At 39.4% G+C, this 20,077-nt stretch overlaps 5 protein-coding genes, 2 long non-coding RNA genes and 2 other non-coding genes across 9 annotated transcripts; 3 read left to right on the top strand and 6 right to left on the bottom strand.

The window, feature by feature from the left end:
• Nucleotides 1-39: 39 nt before the first annotated feature.
• On the bottom strand, nucleotides 40-3,937 carry Idh3a (isocitrate dehydrogenase [NAD] subunit alpha, mitochondrial). Its single transcript, XM_011647595.3, has 6 exons — nucleotides 3,746-3,937; nucleotides 3,137-3,262; nucleotides 2,208-2,380; nucleotides 1,750-1,984; nucleotides 1,392-1,670; nucleotides 40-1,304 (listed from the first exon to the last, which is right to left on the bottom strand). Exons 1-6 carry the CDS (start codon nucleotides 3,770-3,772, stop codon nucleotides 1,065-1,067), a joined length of 1,080 nt encoding a protein of 359 aa, XP_011645897.2. The 5' UTR covers nucleotides 3,773-3,937; the 3' UTR covers nucleotides 40-1,064.
• A 462-nt stretch (nucleotides 3,938-4,399) lies between these two features.
• On the bottom strand, nucleotides 4,400-5,425 carry LOC105432677 (nuclear nucleic acid-binding protein C1D). Its single transcript, XM_011647598.3, has 2 exons — nucleotides 4,836-5,425; nucleotides 4,400-4,758 (listed from the first exon to the last, which is right to left on the bottom strand). Exons 1-2 carry the CDS (start codon nucleotides 5,047-5,049, stop codon nucleotides 4,538-4,540), a joined length of 435 nt encoding a protein of 144 aa, XP_011645900.2. The 5' UTR covers nucleotides 5,050-5,425; the 3' UTR covers nucleotides 4,400-4,537.
• A 255-nt stretch (nucleotides 5,426-5,680) lies between these two features.
• LOC105432676 (frizzled-4) lies at nucleotides 5,681-15,579 on the bottom strand. Its single transcript, XM_025219729.2, has 6 exons — nucleotides 15,383-15,579; nucleotides 14,890-15,133; nucleotides 14,563-14,809; nucleotides 14,065-14,326; nucleotides 8,862-9,055; nucleotides 5,681-7,409 (listed from the first exon to the last, which is right to left on the bottom strand). Exons 1-6 carry the CDS (start codon nucleotides 15,577-15,579, stop codon nucleotides 6,559-6,561), a joined length of 1,995 nt encoding a protein of 664 aa, XP_025075514.2. The 3' UTR covers nucleotides 5,681-6,558.
• On the top strand, nucleotides 13,705-14,693 carry LOC105432678 (uncharacterized). Its single transcript, XR_968416.2, has 3 exons — nucleotides 13,705-13,891; nucleotides 14,148-14,428; nucleotides 14,552-14,693. It is a non-coding gene; the product is annotated as an uncharacterized LOC105432678 (long non-coding RNA).
• Nucleotides 15,580-16,682: 1,103 nt separating the features above from the next.
• Nucleotides 16,683-18,416, bottom strand: LOC105432749 (V-type proton ATPase subunit D-like). Its single transcript, XM_089082951.1, has 2 exons — nucleotides 18,030-18,416; nucleotides 16,683-17,919 (listed from the first exon to the last, which is right to left on the bottom strand). The coding sequence occupies exons 1-2, from the start codon at nucleotides 18,414-18,416 to the stop codon at nucleotides 17,593-17,595; spliced, it is 714 nt and encodes a 237-aa protein (XP_088939077.1). The 3' UTR covers nucleotides 16,683-17,592.
• On the top strand, nucleotides 17,778-18,627 carry LOC148934994 (uncharacterized). Its single transcript, XR_016140795.1, has 2 exons — nucleotides 17,778-17,967; nucleotides 18,067-18,627. It is a non-coding gene; the product is annotated as an uncharacterized LOC148934994 (long non-coding RNA).
• Nucleotides 18,557-18,627, top strand: TRNAG-GCC (transfer RNA glycine (anticodon GCC)). The gene has a single exon. It is a non-coding gene; the product is annotated as a tRNA-Gly (tRNA).
• Nucleotides 18,628-18,768: 141 nt separating this feature from the next.
• TRNAG-GCC (transfer RNA glycine (anticodon GCC)) lies at nucleotides 18,769-18,839 on the bottom strand. The gene has a single exon. It is a non-coding gene; the product is annotated as a tRNA-Gly (tRNA).
• On the bottom strand, nucleotides 18,769-20,075 carry LOC105432680 (uncharacterized). Its single transcript, XM_011647600.2, has 4 exons — nucleotides 19,775-20,075; nucleotides 19,607-19,682; nucleotides 19,293-19,416; nucleotides 18,769-19,181 (listed from the first exon to the last, which is right to left on the bottom strand). Exons 1-4 carry the CDS (start codon nucleotides 19,887-19,889, stop codon nucleotides 19,122-19,124), a joined length of 375 nt encoding a protein of 124 aa, XP_011645902.2. The 5' UTR covers nucleotides 19,890-20,075; the 3' UTR covers nucleotides 18,769-19,121.
• Nucleotides 20,076-20,077: the final 2 nt, after the last annotated feature.

Genomic DNA, 20,077 nt, shown 5'->3' with positions numbered 1-20,077 from the left:
CAAGGATCGAAATTTGTGATACAGAATAAAATAGGTATGTCAATTTTGTAAACGTTTATTCTTCCGTAATACTGCGCGATTTCAATATCTTGAACTATTCTTAATCTTACTATAAGACATACGTGTCGCATAACAATATTTTATTTAAAATTATGATACAGGATTCCTACTATTTTTACATGGCTAATCTTTACAATTTCTACCAAGATCTTTTTCTCTGAATCATTTATCAATATTAGATCAATGCTGTTCAAGATTTATGGTTTGGGTTTGAAACTGATACGTGTTGAATTCACATCTATCACCTTTCCTACTTTTCACTTCGTAACTATCTTTTCGTAACGTGCTACGATCGATCTTAGAACATAAGATTATTACAAGTTCTCGACAAGTTTATTTAAAAAAAATATATTATAAAAAATCATATATATAATTTTAATATTTTAATATTTTTTATAATTATTAAAAATGCATACATATATATGTATGTATAAAAATAAAATTTTATACACATATATAAGTGTGCATATATACACGTCAAAACTTCTAATAAAAAAAAAATTACAGACTAGCTTTATTGCTGAGATCAACTATTAGGAAAAAGCTGCTAGAGAGTGAAAAATAAGAAGGTAATAGAGTGAATACCAACATGTATCAATTTTAAAATAAATCCTAACATTGAATTAGATAATACGTCACAACAGTTGTACACATATATGTTTAGTCGATGCAATCGACACATACGGTACAGACGGCATACGAGCGTTTTATGGAAAACGAAATCAAATGCCGTTCTGTATTTGATGAATCATTGAAATCGAGTCACGTTACACAAGTTAAATTGAAAGTATATCTAAAAAGAAAGGAAAGCTACCAATGCATGTGGACGATTGGGAGAATATTCAACAACGCGAGTTATCGATTCCGCAGATTTATAGTGATACACACACAAAATGGTGTGATGCGATAGATGGTAAAAAATAGCGGACCCGGTCCCCTTATCGTGGACACAGGAATTCTACGAGTATTTGGCAGTTGAAATTTCAATCAACAATGTCTGCCTTTTATTTGGTTTGCGCAGAAACTTTCTTACAAATTTCGTTGGTATATTCACTGCATTTTGCAGTACCGCCTAAATCTCCGGTCAAATATTTTGCTTCTTTAATAGTATCGTAAGCAGCCTGCTCGATGATCTTTGCATGGTTGTTCAAACCCATATATTTGAGCATCATAACTGCGGAGAGCAATAACGCCGTGGGGTTTGCCTTATCTTGGCCAGCAATATCAGGCGCCGTTCCATGTACCTGTATAAACATAATTGTTGATTCTTGTCATGTAAAATATAATTAATATAAAGTTAATGTAAAGTTGCTATTCGCGTAATAATATACCGATTCGAACAAGGCTCCGTTCAGACCAATATTTCCGCTTGGCGTCAAACCGAGGCCTCCGACAAGACCAGCGCACATGTCGGATAAAATATCACCGTACAAATTAGGCATGACGAGCACGTCGTATTGACTTGGATCTTGCACCATATTTAGGCAAACTGTATCCAAATACCTCTCCTCGAATTTGACAGATGGAAATTTTTGCGCGGCTTCTCGACAACATCTCAAGAACAAGCCATCCGACATTCTCATAATATTCGCTTTATGTACAGCAGTAACCTACAAATAAATTTTTTTACTCAATTTGATTAATCAAATCTTTACAATGTTTCACTGTTTGCGAATGTCTCAAATATACCTTTTTCCTATTATTATCTGTGGCATATTGGAAAGCAAATTCTGCTACCCTACGAGAGGCCTCCTCTGTGATTAACTTGATAGATTGTACAACGCCTTCTACAATCTCGTGCTCTATACCTGAATATTCACCTTCCGTATTTTCTCTAATAGTAACAACATCAACATTATCGTACAGTGTTTTGTACCCCTCCAAGGATCGACACGGTCGTACATTAGCATACAAGTTAAATTCCCTGCAAATATTTGCAAATAGATAAGTAAAATACGTATTTTATTTTACGAGAGATGCAGTAGAAATATTGGGAGTAATCGTCCGTACTTATCATGACATTATGATTATATAACTGTCTGTGCATTACTTAAAACAGTTGTGCTGTTATAAAAACTTGATATTCTCGAAAATTTAATTTAAATTAATATTAATTTAAATTATAGTTGATTATATTATCGACTTACTTTCTGAGTGCAAGATTAAGAGATCTGTGACCTTTTCCTATTGGAGTCATTAAGGGCCCCTTGAGGCCAATTTTATTCCTATTGACAGAGTCGACAGCTGCTTGAGGTATACCGAACTTGCCATCTGGACCTTTTACTGGTGTTACGTCAACTGATTCCCATTCTATTGGCACCTAGATTTTTTCAAATAAATATAGAAAAAATTGTTATACAAGATAAATTTCTGTTGTATTAAAAGTGCATATATTTATATCAACAACAAGTCTAGATAAGAACATCAAATGTGTACACTGTTAAAAGAGACATAAATTGGGTAATCATATTACGTAATTTAAGCTTTCTGATTGCCATAAGCTAATCAATGATGAAGAAAAATATTTTTAATTGATAGAAGACATCCTCTCTCAACTTGAAATTTTGATAGAGAGAAAAGAGAAGTAAATAACATATATCTCCATATCATTATTTTAAATATTCCAGTTATAACAGAAAATTTTTTTCTATCAGATTTGTCCAAATTTATCAAATGGAGAAACCTTGTCTATAACTAATAGAATATTGTTGATAACTTATAATATTCAATATTACTTTCTCATTATTTTATTCAATAACAAAGAGAGAGAAAAAAGAGAGGAGGGAGAGAGAGAAAGGAGGAGATGTTTGGATTTAAAACTTGACAGATCTGAATTTTACAAACGTATAATCAAAAAAGAATTTATTAAATTTTTTATCTATCGAGAGCTACTAAAGTACATTTAATTAATTTACAATCAACTTGTAAAAACAGTAAGATTACAATAATTCTTTTGAAATTAGTATTGAAACAAGACAAGCAAAGAGAGTTTATATTTTATAAATCAAGTACGTGCGAACAGTTGTTAGAAAGTGGTCGGTCTCGTCGTATTGGCCAAAATGCAAATATATCTCACCTTGGCGGCATCGAAGATCTTCTGCACGGCAGCGGAAATCTCGGGTCCAATGCCATCTCCAGGGATCAAGGTGCATTTGTGTACCTTGCTGCTATAGAGCCGCGCACCAGCGATTTTCGATGAGATCTGTTAGTAACGATGTATAATTTAAAGAAATGATCGAAACTGACAGGATTTCAACAAGACCGATTCTTCGCGCCATGTGCATAAAAAATCAATTTTTTCAACAACCGGAAATAATTTCAGTACGAACTCGCCAAAGTTATGCCGATTAGGATATTGAGTTTCCTAACACAGGAGGAAAGATTTGTCAAAGTGGGAGAAACTGGGACGAAATTAGATCATCAAGCTATATCGCAGAGGAACAGCAACGAAGATAGATATGTAGAGAAAGAGAAAGAGAGAGAGAGAGAGAGAGAGAGAGAGAGAATGCGATTATGTACGTGACAAGAGAGCAAAAGCGAGATGGAGTGTGGTACGTGCGATGCGACTTGCGAGGAATTCTAACCTTGCTCGGAGCTGGAAGGACGTAGAGGCGGACGGGGTAGTTACGCACGACGATAGTTCCTTGGATAATTTCACGGATGATGCGATCCGGCGCCTACTTACTACTGTGCGGATCCACTGGGCTGCCATCGTACTGGCGGTGATCGAGATGCGAACAGAAATATGTGACTCGCGACTCGCTCCGTTCGCATGCAGCTCAACGCTCGACTCTCGATTCGCGTCTGCTCGCGTCGCTTGCGCATCAGCGGATGGAGCGGACAGAACGAACACGTCGAGAGAATCGAACAGTCGAACACGGACCAATGAGCGCCAACCGGAAACAGCCGAGAGAACAATGGTAGTGCACGCGCGGTAGTGCTCCGCGATTGGCTGCGTGAATGCGGTATTCTGCTAGTGCACGACGCGACAGGTGCTCTCGATTCACGCATGATATACATGAAACGATAGAAAATAATTGCGCATTGAAAAAGTACGGCATGTCCATTTCTCGTTGCCTTAGATAAAGTAATATTTCCTATTATAATTCTCATATCCTTTACGTGCATCAACTGCAATTAACTGTAATCAATTGTCTCGAGAGTCAAGCAATTGATGATATATTTCAATTATCCAATTTCCAATATAGATCATCCTCAGTTATATATAGATACCATATATAGATCATCCTCAGTTAAGATGAAAATAAGATAAACGAAATATATCAGAATAGCAATGCAAATTATAATTTTGCTTTGAGCTTATCCTAAGACTATTAAATTATTTATATCAAGAATTTTTTATTTTACTTTTTTAATAAAAAATATACACATAGCAATAATAATAATAGCAATGAAACCTCAAGTTATATATAAAAAAATGTATATATAATTTTATGTTACAAATATGTAACATAATTTATACAGATGACGATTCTTTGATCTTCTCAGTTTCCTTCTCCATGCCTTTCTGTTTTTTGTGTTTTAATTCCCATAAACTGTTCCTCACAAATCTTTTAGCAGCATCCTTGTTAAGATGTGGCATTAATGTATTTCTATCATTGATTTGTTTGGCTCGAACCATTGCTTTTTTTAATCTATCGTTTTCGTTTCTGATTCGATGCTTTGATGGATCGATTCCTACAATTAATAATAATTTAATAGTTAATGCAAATATAAATTAAATATCTAAATTTTAAGCATTATGATTTACGTACCCTCAGCTCTTAAGTACATCCAGTATAGACTATTGAAACTGTAGGATAACAGCAAGTTATACTTAATTTTGTCTGCATTGGAGAGTTTATTATATAGCGAAGAATCGCTAATCATTTCTATCATATCTTGGATTTTGAAGACTGCATCGCTGAATTGCTTTAGCTTAGCAATTATGTTTACGTCGTGCGAGAGTTCCTCAAAATCAGCGTCCATATTTTTTGCCTATTTATTACTATAAAAATATTTAAACAATCTTTTATATTTTGTAAATAAGACAAATTATTTTCCAAATAGATAACGTTGTTTTTCCAAATAATATATCGTCCTTTCGTTTTATCAGTTGTACATAACCTCAACTTTTGCAGCTCTTGCTTCGTTTTGTCTCTGCTAAAACAAATAACACATTTTTTTTCTTCTACTTTTTTATTTTTGTCTTCAACACGGATATCACTTTCTTTTGCTATATAATATAACTATTTTTTCTAATTGTTCAAATCAAAATTATAAAGGTTTCTCGCGTATATCTATCGTACTCTTTTCTCTTTTGTTACATAACCTAAATAACTGGCTCGATAAAGAAGAATTTAGTTTATTATTATACAATTATTTTTAATAGAAATATATATATATATATATCACACACATACATGTGTGTGTACACACACACACACATACACACACACACACACACACACACAATTTTAATATAATCTTTATTATGTATCGTATTATCAGTACAGTTTAAATAATTTGTTATCTTAACACTAAATACGTTTATTCTCACATTTACTTTTTTATATAAAATTTTACGAGGAAGTATATTAATAATGGAAGAAGCTCGATGTACTTTATGTAGAGTAAAATTTATTTTCTAGCAATGAATAAATTGTATGTAAAAATCGCACCGCTAGAAATTATACATCACAGAATCAAGATGCGATTACTTTACAGTTGTATATACGCGGTATTTTATGTACATTATGCGTCTACACGATGTTGCACAAATAGAAGAGTAGAGATCGAAACAAACGCATTATTCCTTTCCGGCTACTAGCTTCCATGATTTTTCGAGGTTTAAATTTAGCACCTCCCCCGTTCTCTCGTTCTACAAATATTTGGGCGGATAAATTTACTATGGCGTACACAGAAGATGCATTGAGACGCACTACATCACGGCAATGTAATAATATAAAGTACATAAATCTTCCAATACGAGAACGAAGGCGAGATACTAATTTAATGACGCGATTTAAGTTTAATGTTCGAAAGACAACAAGAATTCTATTCTATAATTTTTATGGAAAGTACACAATCCTATCTAAATCAAAGAAAAAGAAATGTTATTAAATTTATATGTTATAACTATGAAAAAAATGATAGATTAACGAACAATAACTTAAAATGGATGATTTGTCGTGCATGTATGAAAGAGAAGTTAAAAAACAAGGATATGTTACATTCGTGTAATTTCTAAGCGTATCTGTGAGCGATATTTATAATCCGATTACATCTGAGATTATTTGAAATACTCGGAATCTCGGATGCTATCGTTGACTGGATGGAATTTTATCATCACTTAAGATCCAAGAATAGAAAAAAATAATTTTAAATATAAGATCAGACTACGCTCCTGTATCATACAAAATACATACAAAATACATGTATAAGGCACTCGGGACGAATAGGGTGTACGCGCAAATATACGAATGCGTATTTATGCGATTAAACTTGCGTTTCGCTACCGGAATGATGATACTTTCGGTGTTTTCGATGTTTCTTATGGTTTCTATGTGGCATCTGCGAATTCGCTATCGTCGCGTGTTGATGCAGCAGGGGATGCTGCGACGGCGGCGTCAGGTGACCGAGATGATGAATCTGGTGAGGTATGGGATTGCTGGCGGTGGCAGCGTTGTAACAGTGCACGACGGGCACCGGATGGCATTTGTGCGGTGGTTGCTTACAATGCGGCAGCTTGCGGCATATGCTCGTTACTTCCGGCCACCAGATCCACGCGGCGGCTATGATACCGGCGCCGAGGGTCACTACCAGTCGCAGGACGAAGAGCTGCAGGAAAGGCCGAGCGGGTACGCGCGGCGCCGTGGACGGTTCTGGTGCCCGAAGCCACGTCTCTCTGCCCCACCATTCGTAGAAAGTCGTGCTGGTGAGACAAATGATCAGGGCGGCGTAAAGGCAGCCGAATACTCCGACGCGAATCAACAGCTGCTTTTGCCGCCGTTGGATTTCGGCCGGGGACGATTTGCCGGCTATCTCCCGCTGCGGACGCATCAGCGGATTCACATGGGACGCCGTTAACGCCGTTAAGACTGCCGCTGTCGTCGTTGCCGCCGACGAGGACGACGACGACGTCGACGTTGACGTTGACGTTGACGTTGACGTTGACGTTGATGTTGACATTGACGTCGACGTCGGCGTCACCGCAGGGCGTCGCGGTAACATCAACGTCGCCAAGCCAACCAAAAGGAACGTTGCGCCGAACGACAAGTAGACGAATTGAGGCGCCAACACTAATACGAGCAGAGAATGCGCGTTTTGCTGACCGACGAAACAACTCGCTGCAACAGAAAATGGACACCACGTTGCGAAACGTTTTCTAAAATATTTACATGTACATGGAAATCAAAGGGAAAGGACATTACCTTGAGACCCGATGGGAGGCTCTCGTTATTTGTCGTATGATATTATCAAACGGTACGAAAGGATCGTATCGTTTGATAGCTATGTAAGAGCGGTAATAAGGAGAGGAATCTAACTAAAATTTCTTATGCACACGCATGAGAAGCCAGAGTTTCGAGCCTTAAACTAACTTCTGGCCCAACTATCGGTGGACAGTGACAAGTTGCATGGCAAGTTTGAAGGTATTTGCATTGAATGTCACCCGCGTTAGAAGAGAGATGGAGAAAGGAACTCGACTAACCAGGCTCGTTTCTTTATGTTTACGCGCGGTAAAGCTCCATAATTCGAAATACCGCCATCGGCAAATTGACTATGGGATTGCATATATACGGGAATATGCAGATTCAGCAAGCAACATCGTCTCGCAAACTTTCGTAGATAAAGAATGATTCTTCTTCTGCCACGTGCCAGCCAAGTTTTTATTTCGCGAGAGAGAATGCGGTCGCGGCAGTCCAACGTACTGACGGTGGAGCGCATCGCTGACATTTCTTCCGCGATTCACGAATTAATTCTGGCTCGACATAGTTTGATTTTTTTTCTACTCTCCACGATTGGAGCAAAAGTCGATATACCATACCGCGAGGAACCCATACCCCGCGATATAACATTGCGCGAAATGATTGTGAAAAATTTCGACCATCGTATAAAATAAGCTAAATGAATAAAAAATAATATTTAATAAAAGTAAGATTGTTATATTTTAATTCACAGGATCCCGCATATTTATTTGTCCGTATTTACACATCGAAGAGTAAATATAATGATTATACGCGAATAATCGAAGGTTGTATCGCTACGCTCCGAACCGGTCGTTTAATTCAAAGATGCTAATCTCGACTGGTCGTTCTCGAGCATAACTTATCGAGAACATAAACACGAGAGAGCGGTACGTATTAGCATAAAATAGCCTCAACTCTGGACCACTCTGGAATTAAGATAGATGGAAGGAAGGTAAAGGATGCAAGAAGAGATAAAGGTAGGTATAGAGGGAGATGGGCAGACGAGTGGGGATAAAAAAAACAATTATCACAGACTAGAATAGGACGTGAATCCCGCGGATTCCAACTACGCCAATGGTGCAACCTCATAAAACAAACGGTATAACGAGGCGTGGCCGTAAAACCGCTTCGGGCATTCTTCTTAGAGACTGACCAACGCGAGTTTTAATATCGCACGCCATTTTGGCCCATTTCGCAGGCTAAAAACTCTTGTGAATCCATCCAGCGTCAACGACGAGCGTGAAAATGCGGAAAATGCAAAAGTGTGTCGCCGATTTGCGATTATGTAAAATTCTCTTATGGTGGAATTAGACCTGCGACAAGACTACCTACCGGTCAACTCGTCGGCGTCGACATCCCTTGTGACCAGCACGGCGATGGTGTGCGCGGCGGGGAGACCCCAGGCAGCGACGGCGGCGATGGTTGAGAATCCCTGTTGTGGTCCAAAACTATCCTCCTTGTAGTTGCCAGCCGTCCTCGTCCATTTTCTGGCCATTATGCACCACCACGCGCATATCGCGACCCACCTGCGATTCAAATCGTATCGAATAGCAAACGATGAGATTCTATACGTTACTCGCGCGCGGGAATGATTCGAGACGATTTTGGGCCTTTAAACGGCCATAATTTTGAACATTAAAATATAGAATGGATACGTTACAATTGGTAGGGATACAAAAATCGTGGAATGTAAAGGGACGAAAGTCCCTGCTTTATATATGTAGTCTCGATCAAATCTCGATCGCGGATCGAGGAGCTTTTTCGAGTCGATTGTACGGCCCTCTGAGGAAGCTTGCAGCTCGAATAAATAAAAGAGGAAGAAACGCGAAGAGTCGAGAGGGTGGTTAAGCGGTAGAACGAGCATCAGAGCGAGATGGAGTGAGGCGGGCGAGTAAGTGTTTGCGCCTCGTTTGACCTGTTCGCGCTGCTTTTCGATCTTGTCGAAGGGAGAAAGGGAGGGAGGGAGGGAGGGAGGGAGGGAGGGAGGGAGGGAGGGAGGGAGGGAGGGAGGGAGGGAGGGAGCGAGCGAGAGAGAGACTCGCGTGATTAATTAGTCGGCTTTTCACCGCAACCGCTCTTTCGACGGACTGGTTGAACGGGGAGAACGGATTACATGCGGCGTGGCGCAGCGTGGCGCACAGTTGCACGTGCGTGTGCACGTCGCTGCTGAGAGGACGAAGAAAGGCGCGTTCTGTCTCACGCGAGACGAGTGGAAACCAGTGGAGAGACCGGCACGCACACCGCTGGACCATTGTTCGTTCCAGAGGTCCCGAAACGGTTCTCAGCGTGAGCTGCTCTCCAACTAATCCTTATCGCGGATATTTATGCGTCATACTGAGACTTGGCGTGCGAAAGCTGTCATTCTCCTTACGCGTAAACGTAATCCTAGAGTCATTATTTCAGAGAATTAGCGACAACATTTAAAACGTGATATTAACAAACGGTGAATGAAATATTGGAAATTTATTTGAGACGTAGAGACATGTAAAAAGAGATGTCTAAGTTTTTTTTTTTTTTTTTTTTTTTTTACGTTGAACCTTGTACGGGTTACCGAAGACTGCCAAGTAAGGCAGTCAACTTTCTCGAGTGTTTGCCGCGCTAGTATTTACCGAGTGAACAACGGTAGTCGTGTCTCTCTTGGCGCGCATCTACACGATCTACAGACCTATCAACAGGTAGTTCTCGCACCTTTGTCATAACACGTTGGAGAATTTAACAAAGAGAATAACAAGAGAATAACGCTTTTTCTAATAAATGTATTTTTTTGTATAAGCGATTTCTCAGATATTATCGCTCCCCCTTACAAAAGATGCGAAGCGAGAAAGGTGTGTTTAGACGAGAATATCTTCATCAAAATTCATCGAAAGATTGCGATAGGTAAAGCGACAGAGAGTCTGAAGTTTGTAGAACACGCGGAAGGATTGGATTAGAGCGAACGAGCGAAAAGATTCGGTAGATTCGTTAATTCCCTTTCGAATTTATCGCGTCGGAAAAGCAAAAACTCGCCCGATGAATTCCGGTCGCGCGGTGATGAATGGAGTGACGCGGTGCACACGACGCGATTGCGCTCGTGGAACGTCGATAAAAAGCGAAAGGAAAAAAAAATCTAAAGGGACGTTAACACCTTGTAGAATGCACTCGCTTCTCGAACCACATGGACAAGATCGAATCGAATGGACATAGTTAGACGTTCGATGAGAATCAATAAGTCGGAAAAAAAACGGACAAATGTGTATGTAGTAAATAATATAAAAAAAAAAATGAATCCACACTGGATTCATTTCTCAGCCTAGCGACACAATTAATAAGGAGTAACGAGTTCAATCTCAAGTCAAAGATCGTATGCGTAATAAGGCCGATTAATCGTGGCACATGAGAGTCTTCTTTCTCCTCGTAACCGCTGCTACACGGCTGGGTGGTCGACCGCTCGCAGTTTCCGTGCAACTTGGACTCGAACGCGGGAGGAGGGCAAGGAGGAGAGAGAGAGAGAGAGAGAGAGAGAGAGAGAGAGAGAGAGAGAGAACAACCTAACGACTCGCTAACTAACAAAACAAACAAGAGGTAGCTAGTACCCCTCTCATCTCATCTCGCTGATTATATACCCCGCGGGATTCCTGTACACGACGATGCTTCTCTCCTCCCCCCGTTCCCACTCGGCTTCATCATCGTCTTTTTCTCCTCCTCTTCGAGATTCACTCGCTCTTTTCTCATGATGAATTCGGAAAAGTTGACTCCAACGTCGATGGTCGTTCACTCTCACATACGAGAACTTACTTATATACGCGATGGTTTCTATAATCGGACCAAACGTATATTTCGCAATTATGAAAAATTTCGTTGTTTTATTGATGATACCAAACGATTCTCCGTAAGCTCTTTTCGCACACAATAGAAATCAATAAATTGTATGTTTTATGAGATATACGACTCTCCAAGTCAATTTCATACCCTAAGCCATCTTTAATCGGTGTATAATTCACGATAAAATTTTTTATTTAATTTTTGTGTGCTCCGTAAAAAAAAAAAAAAAGAAAAAAAAAGAAAAGAAAAGAAAAGAAAAGAAAAAAGATGAAATTGTAGAAAGTTGTGTTTCTAAATTTCAATTTGAATTATAAATGGAATAGAATTAAAGTAAACTTCACAATATCAATTATAAAATTAGAATCAATCAAAATTACGTGTCGATATTCTAAAAAGTGGACAGGATGTTGTTCCAACTCTCTCAGAAGACAAGATGAATACGCTAGATGACAACATCGGCGACTCGTTATCGGGCCCTCGATGGCCCCGTCGCGTTCCTCACTGGCGCGTAGTGGCCGCCCGGTGAAGCTCTTATCTCGGATGAATTATCGAGAAATTCTCGGATCCGGGTTCTTAAGCTTGAAGCCCGGGCTGGGCATCGAGAGAGATGATGGATCAGCTCTTTCCTCGAGCCCTTCTTTCGACTTGTCCTTTTTCCCTCGTTTCTGAGACGGCCGTCAAACTCTTGGAGCAGGGGAGCGGAGAAGACGAACGAAGGAGGGAGAGAAAAGAGAGAAACGGAAACACGAAACTGCCGGATTACCTACCACCATGGGGTCGTACGATCTTCGCTGTCAATGGCGTAGCACTGCCTATTATCGATTCGAGAACGAGAGAGAATTTAACAGAGAGTGAGCGGAGTCATCGCTTATTTTTGATGTAAGAATATGTGAATCTCTGTATGTGCCTGAGTATACTTTGACTTTTCAATTTTAACGAAACATGTTGTTAGCAATTGATTTTTACAATTATCACGATCAGAACAAACAGACAGAACAAATGTAAATAAAAGTAAAAAATTTGTTATTAAAACACGAATTCTCGGCGCAGTTGTAATAAAAGTAGAGTTCGAATTTAAAAACTTGACGAGACCGAATTATAATTTCTCGTTTCCGTCTAAGCTGTCTAAAAATCTGGACTTAAAAATTGTCGCTTTTCACATAAGCTTGACACATATTGTGGGAATAAGGTGGAAAGAAGAATGAAGTGGAAGTGGCGAGACAGGACAATGCATGGCTAGGACTGCAGGGCCTTAGTGGGTCCATGGTGCGCGCAGCTTCGTGGTTTCGTGTCCGTAGGGCGCGATGTTTATCGGCTCTTTCGATGTAAATTATGGCCATACGCTTTAGAGTTCGCTATACCACGATGCGCAAAAGTATTCGAGCTTTGAGTTCAGGGCTGGGCTTCTTCGTGATCGGGTTTTAACCCATATCGTACCGATTCCTCGTATGGAATTTAACACTTTTCAACTGTAAAATCCTGAACCGAAAAGAATACGCGTTGAGACTGCTAAACTGATAAATTATGCGAATCTGAAGCCAATCAAGATTAAGAAACATGGGAAATAAACTTTCAAGATTTATATGGTTGGATTTACATTTAAATGTTCATAAATTTGAAAGCCCATGACAAGACGATCGACTTTGCGAAACCCATTTGCACAATCGCAACCACAAATTGTATCCATATATTGTGCATCATCTTGTTCTTTGGTTCGAAGCGTCACTCTTCGTCCGTCTCCCATCTTCCCGTCTTTCTCTCTTTCTCCCGTTCTGCTCTTCTTGCGCTTTCTTTCTTCTTCTCAAGCAGCTTGCTTTCTCTAAGATGGAATGCCATTGACTCCATGCATATCTGGCAACAAGGTTCCTCTCGACCCACCTCATATATCGGGTGACTCTTGTTTATCCGACAACCGAAAGGCCTTTGAATGCGAAGGTATTGAAAGATATTAAAGATTCCGAAAGATAAATAAACCTAAAAATTTTCAGACGGTGAGCAGCATTATATGTAACTTGGATATTGAAATATCTAATGATCCTAAAATCCTGTTCATAGATACTAAAAGATGGAAAAAGATACAAGAATTTACAAAGTTTTCTCTTCCCAATAGAAACGCTGAAATTTCAAAATTGCAATGTCTTTCCTTGCACATCGTAAAGTTCCAAAATCTTTATTCTAACATACATTTTTTTATATCACATTAAAAAAATATTTTTTATACGATACGCTGAAACTTGCAACGGTAGAATTTATTTTTTACAATGCGACGTAACATTGCATTCATGCATTATCGAAACACAGGCTGATGGACAATTTTTTGCTTATACCACCCGTTAGATGCGTTAAGATGAGCCTCTCAGTATAAACGGGATGAGATGGGATGGGACGAGATGGGAGTCAGAGGCTCGTTAGCGGCACGAGGGGAGTCAACACTGTTGCCAGATTGTTATCCCTACCTCGGACGATGCAGTCTCGTCGTAGCAAGGCGAGTGCAACAACGCGCTCTCAACAACCGACAACTTTGAAACGCGTTATGAGAGTATCATTCGGTTCTCGCATCTGTACGTAATTAAAATCTAATAATAGCAATAAACAAAGCTTCTCGTTAGTTTTGCATTCTCCGTTGTTCAATTCATAAATACACGATAAATTAAAAGATTTCGGAAGAATATATTCGCCAGCCAAACGGCAGTCATTTATCATTTCAAGATGATGCAAAGAAATGTAGACTTACCAAACGATTGCAGCGTATCCGAAATAATAGAGTAGCAAAAAAACAGCGGCGCAATAAGGATTAGCTAGACCGTCTTGCGTTAGGTACTGTTGCTGTTGTTGCTGCTGTTGTTGCTGTTGCTGCTGGGCCAAGACAACTTGATCCTGCGGGTGTATCGGAATCGCGGGAGTGCACGCGACATTTAGCCGGCCGGCAGCCAATCGAATCACGTAGCCAATTGCAACGGCAGCGTGACAGATCGTCAAGAAGACTATTGCACGTTCTGTAAACAAATATTGCTTTTATCATTGAAAGTAATTCGTATCTTTGACAAATTAAATCCGATCAAGAGAGAAAAATGGCATATGGAGAAATCGTGCAGATGGTAATATTCGAAGTTTTCATTTATTCAAATTGAATTATTTGGTTCAACGTTTTAAATTAACTCGGAGAATAATATATCGACTTTTCTCCAACAATTCCGCGTGAAAACGTTTTTACTTTGCAGAAAACTCTTACCTGCAGTGGTAGTCAGCACAGGCCGTTTGCGCGGTCTCAAAAGCGTCAGGATAGCAATCGCGACGGAGACTAGACATATCGTCGCGAATACGGCCATCCAGGCCTCCGCGATCCTCTTGTCTTTTTGAGACCAGAGAATATCGGCGTCGCAAGCGGCGGCACATCTTCCAGAGCGATTCAGAAAGATGTACAACCCAGACTTGGCATACCAGGAACAGCCCCAGGGTCCGTTGCTGGTGCTCACCGCCTGGACAGATGATAAGATTTTACATGCGAACAATAGCCGAATGACACTGTTAATTATTTCCTGGATGAATCATTATATACCTGAATAGGATTAGCCGGTCCTGGTTCACCTGGTCCTTCCATGCACATGTGCTGGTGGTTGTTTTCCGGTGGAAATTTGGAGCAATTCAATGCGGCGGGCCAGGGAAATCCGAATCCCTGAAGGACGGGGAAACAACGAGCCCGCACTTGCTCGCACAGACCTCGGCAGGGACCGATGGGTGCGGGAACTTTTTCGGTACACATCGGAGCATATACCGAACACAAAAAAAGGTGCAATTGTGCACTACAACAAGTTATAAATAAAATTAATCTCAAATGCAAAACAGCGATGTAATTAACATCTAAAATTCATATCGATTGTCAAATATTTCAAAAATTATCATTTATTATCATTAATTATATTTTAAATTATTCATAGAGTTTCGATGTGTATTGTTAAGAAAGTATATAAGTGGTTGCTCGTATACTTTTTTGCGAATGAAAAAGATCATCCTGTTGCAATTAAATATAGTTGTTATAAAGCAAGATTTACCTGCACCCATATTGTATAAGCGGACTAAATGTTTGTAATGTAAAATCAGCATCGCCTTGAATCTCGTGACCAACTAGATTTGGCATGACAGTGACATTATAACCGAGACCACGGCACATCTCGATTCTGATCGGCTCGCAGGCGCCGTGCGCGCACCATATCGTCCGCACCAACGTCAACAATAAAATCCAACGCATTTTCCGCAAGAGATGCTTTCCGAATCGTTATAAATCGTGTAAAAGTTACTTCAAGTTTTCTGCTACCCACCATTTCAATTTTCAACTCTGAAAGAGCATAAAACGCAGAATGTATATAAAAGTGAGAGACAAATGCGTATTTATAAATAACAATCTTTTATAAAAATTTTTAGAAACTTGATCTTAATTTGTACCTCTACGACAAAAAAGACTTTATATAAAAAAAAAATGAATGCTTGATACAGAGATTTACTGATTGAACAAAATCGAAAGTTAATTAAGAAATTGAAACTTGATTGAAAAAGGGGTGTGTTTTAAATCAATAAAAATTGAATTTTATTATTCATTTTTTGAACTTACTCTCTTTTCATAATTACGGTGCTGTCACAGCTTTATTTAAAGTACTGTCAAATCCAATCTTGACTTAACAAGTAATTGAATTAACTTGCTTGCACGTTAAATGAGATCAATTTAACTGACGTTTCTCTTCAAAGTGGACTCGGTCTTGATTTTAATTTAATCAAAATCTCCAACAACCGACAGTCAGATCTCGACGCGGCGAGTCAATCTTGTCATCTTGTCTTTCACGATCGTAATTAAGCTCGATGAAATTTAAATTTTTCATTCGCATATGTATATCTATTTCGTGTTTCTTTTTAGAAAAGGAACAATTTGCGAATCATTCCCATTTTTGAACATATTCGCGCACGCAGGCACAATGATCGAAACAACAAGATTAGCCACGATCCAGCATGCGTAAGATACGAAACGGTGCGACACGCAGGCGTTCCAAACGCGAACGCGGGAGCGCAATTTCGAATACAAGAACGCGAATACGAAGAACGAATCGAACGAATCACAAAGAGACGGCCGCGCGACGTAATCCCGTTCTCACGCATAGAAGCCTCGCGTCTCGTCTCTCTCACAATCACGAAAGATCACGATCGCCCGTATCGCAACGATCCTTCGGGTGGATCATTGTGCACTTAACGCGAGTTAATCGCGAAATCAATGGCCGAATCGAACGGCTGTCCTCACCCATCCGAGGTTTCCGTGCGACTAAACGTTTGCCCATGGAGGATCGTGCCCTAGCGTGACGTCTGTTTATCCCCCCCCCCCCTCTCTCTCTCTCTCTCGCACGCTTGTTCGCTTCTTTACAGGGCCTTCTGGCTTCTTCTCTCTGCCTCTTCCCATCTCTGCCGGTCGGGATTTCCGTTGTGTCCGTGTGTTCGTGTTTTCTCTGTGTGGCGATCGACTCGATTGGCTCGATCGATTTTCATCACTCCGCGTTTGGTACGCGGCGCGAGATTATTTTTGCATATACATCAAATGTTACATATGTGTATATTATGCATACGCAACAATCATAATTTATAAGAGTAAGAGAGAATACTTTTCTTAAATCTAAACGATCGAATAAACGCACGTTTCAAACAGCAAGAAAACTCGTTCTTATAAGAGAATTAAATCAATCGAGGAGTTTTATTAGAGATAGACGCGAAATGTCTGACGAGTTGAAATTTTCAATTTGGCGCGAGAGAAGGAGGTTCCTCCCATTTCAACAGCTGCTACACCTACGTGATCCGTCAAGGGGATTAGGAGGAAAGGGGAAGAGCAACAGTCACGTTCTCATTATCATAGCCTGATGTTTGGCAGCAGTTCGGGTTCAGGCTGGCTTTATGGGCTGTATTTTCTTGGTATAATTGGGCCCACAGCTCTCGGCCTTCCCTTCCCTTATGTGTGCATTCTCATTCCCAGATCCCTCTCGATCCCTCGCTGGTTTCTCGCGCTTCCTTCTCGCAGTTTCTCCTCGTTTGTTTCGAGTTTCGGCATTTATCGCAGGGTGACTGCGCCTTCCCCTCTCCCATTCCCTCCTCGTTCGAGCAGAGTGAAAAATTGATCAGCGTAAACTGTGTAAAGAACAGCATCGATATTCATGAGCTGCTGCTTTGAAAAGGCGGTGCACATTCTCAAAGTTGCAAATATCCGCTCCGTCACGGTTTTATCGTAATATTAAAAAAGAAGATCCTGGTCCTCAGCCTCGTCGAAAATGTTTGCATCTCGAGTCAGACTGTAAGAGGATTGACCATTGTGTCGCTTCGTCTTCCGTACCCGTATCTTCTTGAGACGATAAAATTCTTCTCGCTCGTACTCGTCGAGTTCGGTGATGATGTACGCGAGGGTTCGCTCTAACCGCGGTATGATGACGTGCCGAAGAGCGTTCACGCGACGTCTCGTCGCCTTGATTAACCGATCGACAACCTGGAAATTGCGTTGCAACGACGTCAATTCGACCAGCAGATCGATCGCCTTTCCGTAATTTTTCTTCAGTCTAGCCACCTGCCGACACATTAAGCGCGTCAACTAGCAGCGACCGGTTCACCGTTGGTAAGGTTAAAGCGATTATTACGCGCGTCGTCGTTCAATATTGTATAACGCGTGATAATAACTTGTTGACCACCCCTGGCTAATCCGGTGAATTCGAAGGGATCGGCGCCATTGCGGAAGGCCTCGTAAATCCACAGTCGAACTCCACCGATCATCTCCTGTCTCGATTGAATTCTGGTTCTGGCCTTGTCGACTGCCTGCAGGACCAGCTCGTTTACTCCACCTGTCGCGTAATTAACGTGGACCAACGAGAAAGCCGCGTTCCTCATGACTTCGCCGAGTTGTAATTTGCTCCTGAGTAATTGCCACGCAATCGCGCGAAATCGTATCAAGAGACCGTCTACCCGTTTTGCGAGTAAATCGCGGCCTCTGCGTGCGCAGACCAAATGGCATTTTATACTTGTATACGAACTGGACGTTGGAAAAACCGCCAATCTGTCTGCGATCATGACTGCTTAGCATGAATTATTCAAATTATTCTTTTACTCTTACGACGATCAATTTTATCGATTCGTAAAAGAAATTACGATTGTCAATTTTAAGTTATATTTTTCGATGTGATCTAGTAAAGGAAAACTCCTTCTCGTAAGCATCGGTGGTTCAGTGGTAGAATGCTCGCCTGCCACGCGGGCGGCCCGGGTTCGATTCCCGGCCGATGCAAGATATTTTTTTTGTAAAATTTTATAGATATAAAAATATGTAGAAAATATATTTTTGAAAAAAAAAAATGATCCATACTTTCTTGAGATATATAGTTAATATAGAATAAAAATTATTCGTACAAATGAACAAAAATAATTTTGCATCGGCCGGGAATCGAACCCGGGCCGCCCGCGTGGCAGGCGAGCATTCTACCACTGAACCACCGATGCACATGGCAAGGACTTCTAGTTTCATGTTCTTTAGTTATATATCGAATTCTCTTTCTAAAATCTCTCCCTTAATTTATAATTTGCGTTAAATTTTTTTAAAAAGATAAAATTCCATTTTCATTTATAATCTTGAATTTTTTATTTTTTTCTTTTATTTTTAAAATTTTAATTTCACAATTGTCTTACTAAAGTAAATAATGGAAATAATTTCAAACAAAGAATTTTTATTAAATAAATCACACACATCAATATTTGTTTTTAAATAATTAATCTTCATTAAAATTAATGATTCAAGTCCCAATATTGCTCGCCATATTCTCCATTTTTGTTACCCCATTTCACCTAAAATGCAATAAATAAATCATATTCAAACAACGCAAGAAGATAGCCAAGACATTACTTTGAATGATAAAAGAATGTTATAAGATTTGTATAAAAAATATGTATAATCACCTTGCCGCTATAACGATTGTTGTCAAAATCTTTTCGTTCAAATCTTTGTTCCCATTCACTAGGATTCTCACAAACGTGACCAAATTCAATTTTAAGAGGAGCCAAATGTTCCGAAAATATATCTCTGCGTTATATATATCAATATAAATTTTATCAAAATATATCTATATAATCATTTTATCTTACATAAATATTAAATTTGCTTTAGAGCTATAGTTTGACCATAATCATATAAAAAAAATTAAAAATTTTATTTATAATATTATGCTTAGGATAAAATAAAAAGTATGAATTAAAAAGTTAGGTTTACTCACTGAAAGTATTGTCCCATTGATAAAACATCTTCTTTTTCTTGTTTTGACATTTCTTTTTTATTTACAACTTGTGGATCTAATTACAATTGAAATATTAATATGTAGAACATGGAAAACAAGTTATACAATTAAACCACACGATTTACACATAATACTTGCGATATTTGCCTGTTAAAGCCATTTCTGAAAGTTTATCCAATAAATTGGCCGTAATAGTATTTGTGACAAGTAATATCATTGCAACGTGTATCAAACACAAATTAAAATTATATTTAGTCTGCATTATTATATTTAATAGTTTAATTAAATGTTTATAATGATGAGATGAATAAGCAGTCTTGTTCGTTAATGTCTCGCGTCTTCGTCTGAACGAATGCGAGAGTACTGAACGCAGTACCGAACAGGTGAAATTGTCTTTATACTTTACGAGTTTTTTTTCGAATAATACGCTCTATTTAATAGAATAGTGAA

Source organism: Pogonomyrmex barbatus, unplaced genomic scaffold, assembly GCF_055798465.1.
Source record: "Pogonomyrmex barbatus isolate J1 unplaced genomic scaffold, ASM5579846v1 scaffold7, whole genome shotgun sequence".
NCBI lineage: Eukaryota > Metazoa > Arthropoda > Insecta > Hymenoptera > Formicidae > Pogonomyrmex > Pogonomyrmex barbatus.
This window is presented reverse-complemented; position numbering and strand designations above follow the sequence as displayed.

Excerpts from the sequence above, each read along its gene's own strand:
- Idh3a (XM_011647595.3), bottom strand. The coding sequence starts at position 3,772 with ATGGCAGCCCAGTGGATCCGCACAGTA. Across the intron at positions 3,263-3,745 it reads CCCAGTGGATCCGCACAGTA|ATCTCATCGAAAATCGCTGG; the intron begins GTAAGTAGGCGC and ends CGTTACTAACAG. Across the intron at positions 1,305-1,391 it reads ACGGAGCCTTGTTCGAATCG|GTACATGGAACGGCGCCTGA; the intron begins GTATATTATTAC and ends ATGTTTATACAG.
- LOC105432677 (XM_011647598.3), bottom strand. The coding sequence starts at position 5,049 with ATGGACGCTGATTTTGAGGAACTCTCGCACGACGTAAACATAATTGCT. Across the intron at positions 4,759-4,835 it reads GATGTACTTAAGAGCTGAGG|GAATCGATCCATCAAAGCAT; the intron begins GTACGTAAATCA and ends TATTAATTGTAG.
- LOC105432676 (XM_025219729.2), bottom strand. The coding sequence starts at position 15,579 with ATGCGTTGGATTTTATTGTTGACGTTGGTGCGGACGATATGGTGCGCG. Across the intron at positions 15,134-15,382 it reads CTTATACAATATGGGTGCAG|TGCACAATTGCACCTTTTTT; the intron begins GTAAATCTTGCT and ends AACTTGTTGTAG. Across the intron at positions 14,810-14,889 it reads GACCGGCTAATCCTATTCAG|GCGGTGAGCACCAGCAACGG; the intron begins GTATATAATGAT and ends TCATCTGTCCAG.
- LOC105432749 (XM_089082951.1), bottom strand. The coding sequence starts at position 18,416 with ATGATCGCAGACAGATTGGCGGTTTTTCCAACGTCCAGTTCGTATACA. Across the intron at positions 17,920-18,029 it reads TAGCCAGGGGTGGTCAACAA|GTGGCTAGACTGAAGAAAAA; the intron begins GTTATTATCACG and ends ATGTGTCGGCAG.
- LOC105432680 (XM_011647600.2), bottom strand. The coding sequence starts at position 19,889 with ATGCAGACTAAATATAATTTTAATTTGTGTTTGATACACGTTGCAATG. Across the intron at positions 19,683-19,774 it reads TTCAGAAATGGCTTTAACAG|ATCCACAAGTTGTAAATAAA; the intron begins GCAAATATCGCA and ends AATTGTAATTAG. Across the intron at positions 19,417-19,606 it reads TCAATGGGACAATACTTTCA|AGATATATTTTCGGAACATT; the intron begins GTGAGTAAACCT and ends TATATAACGCAG.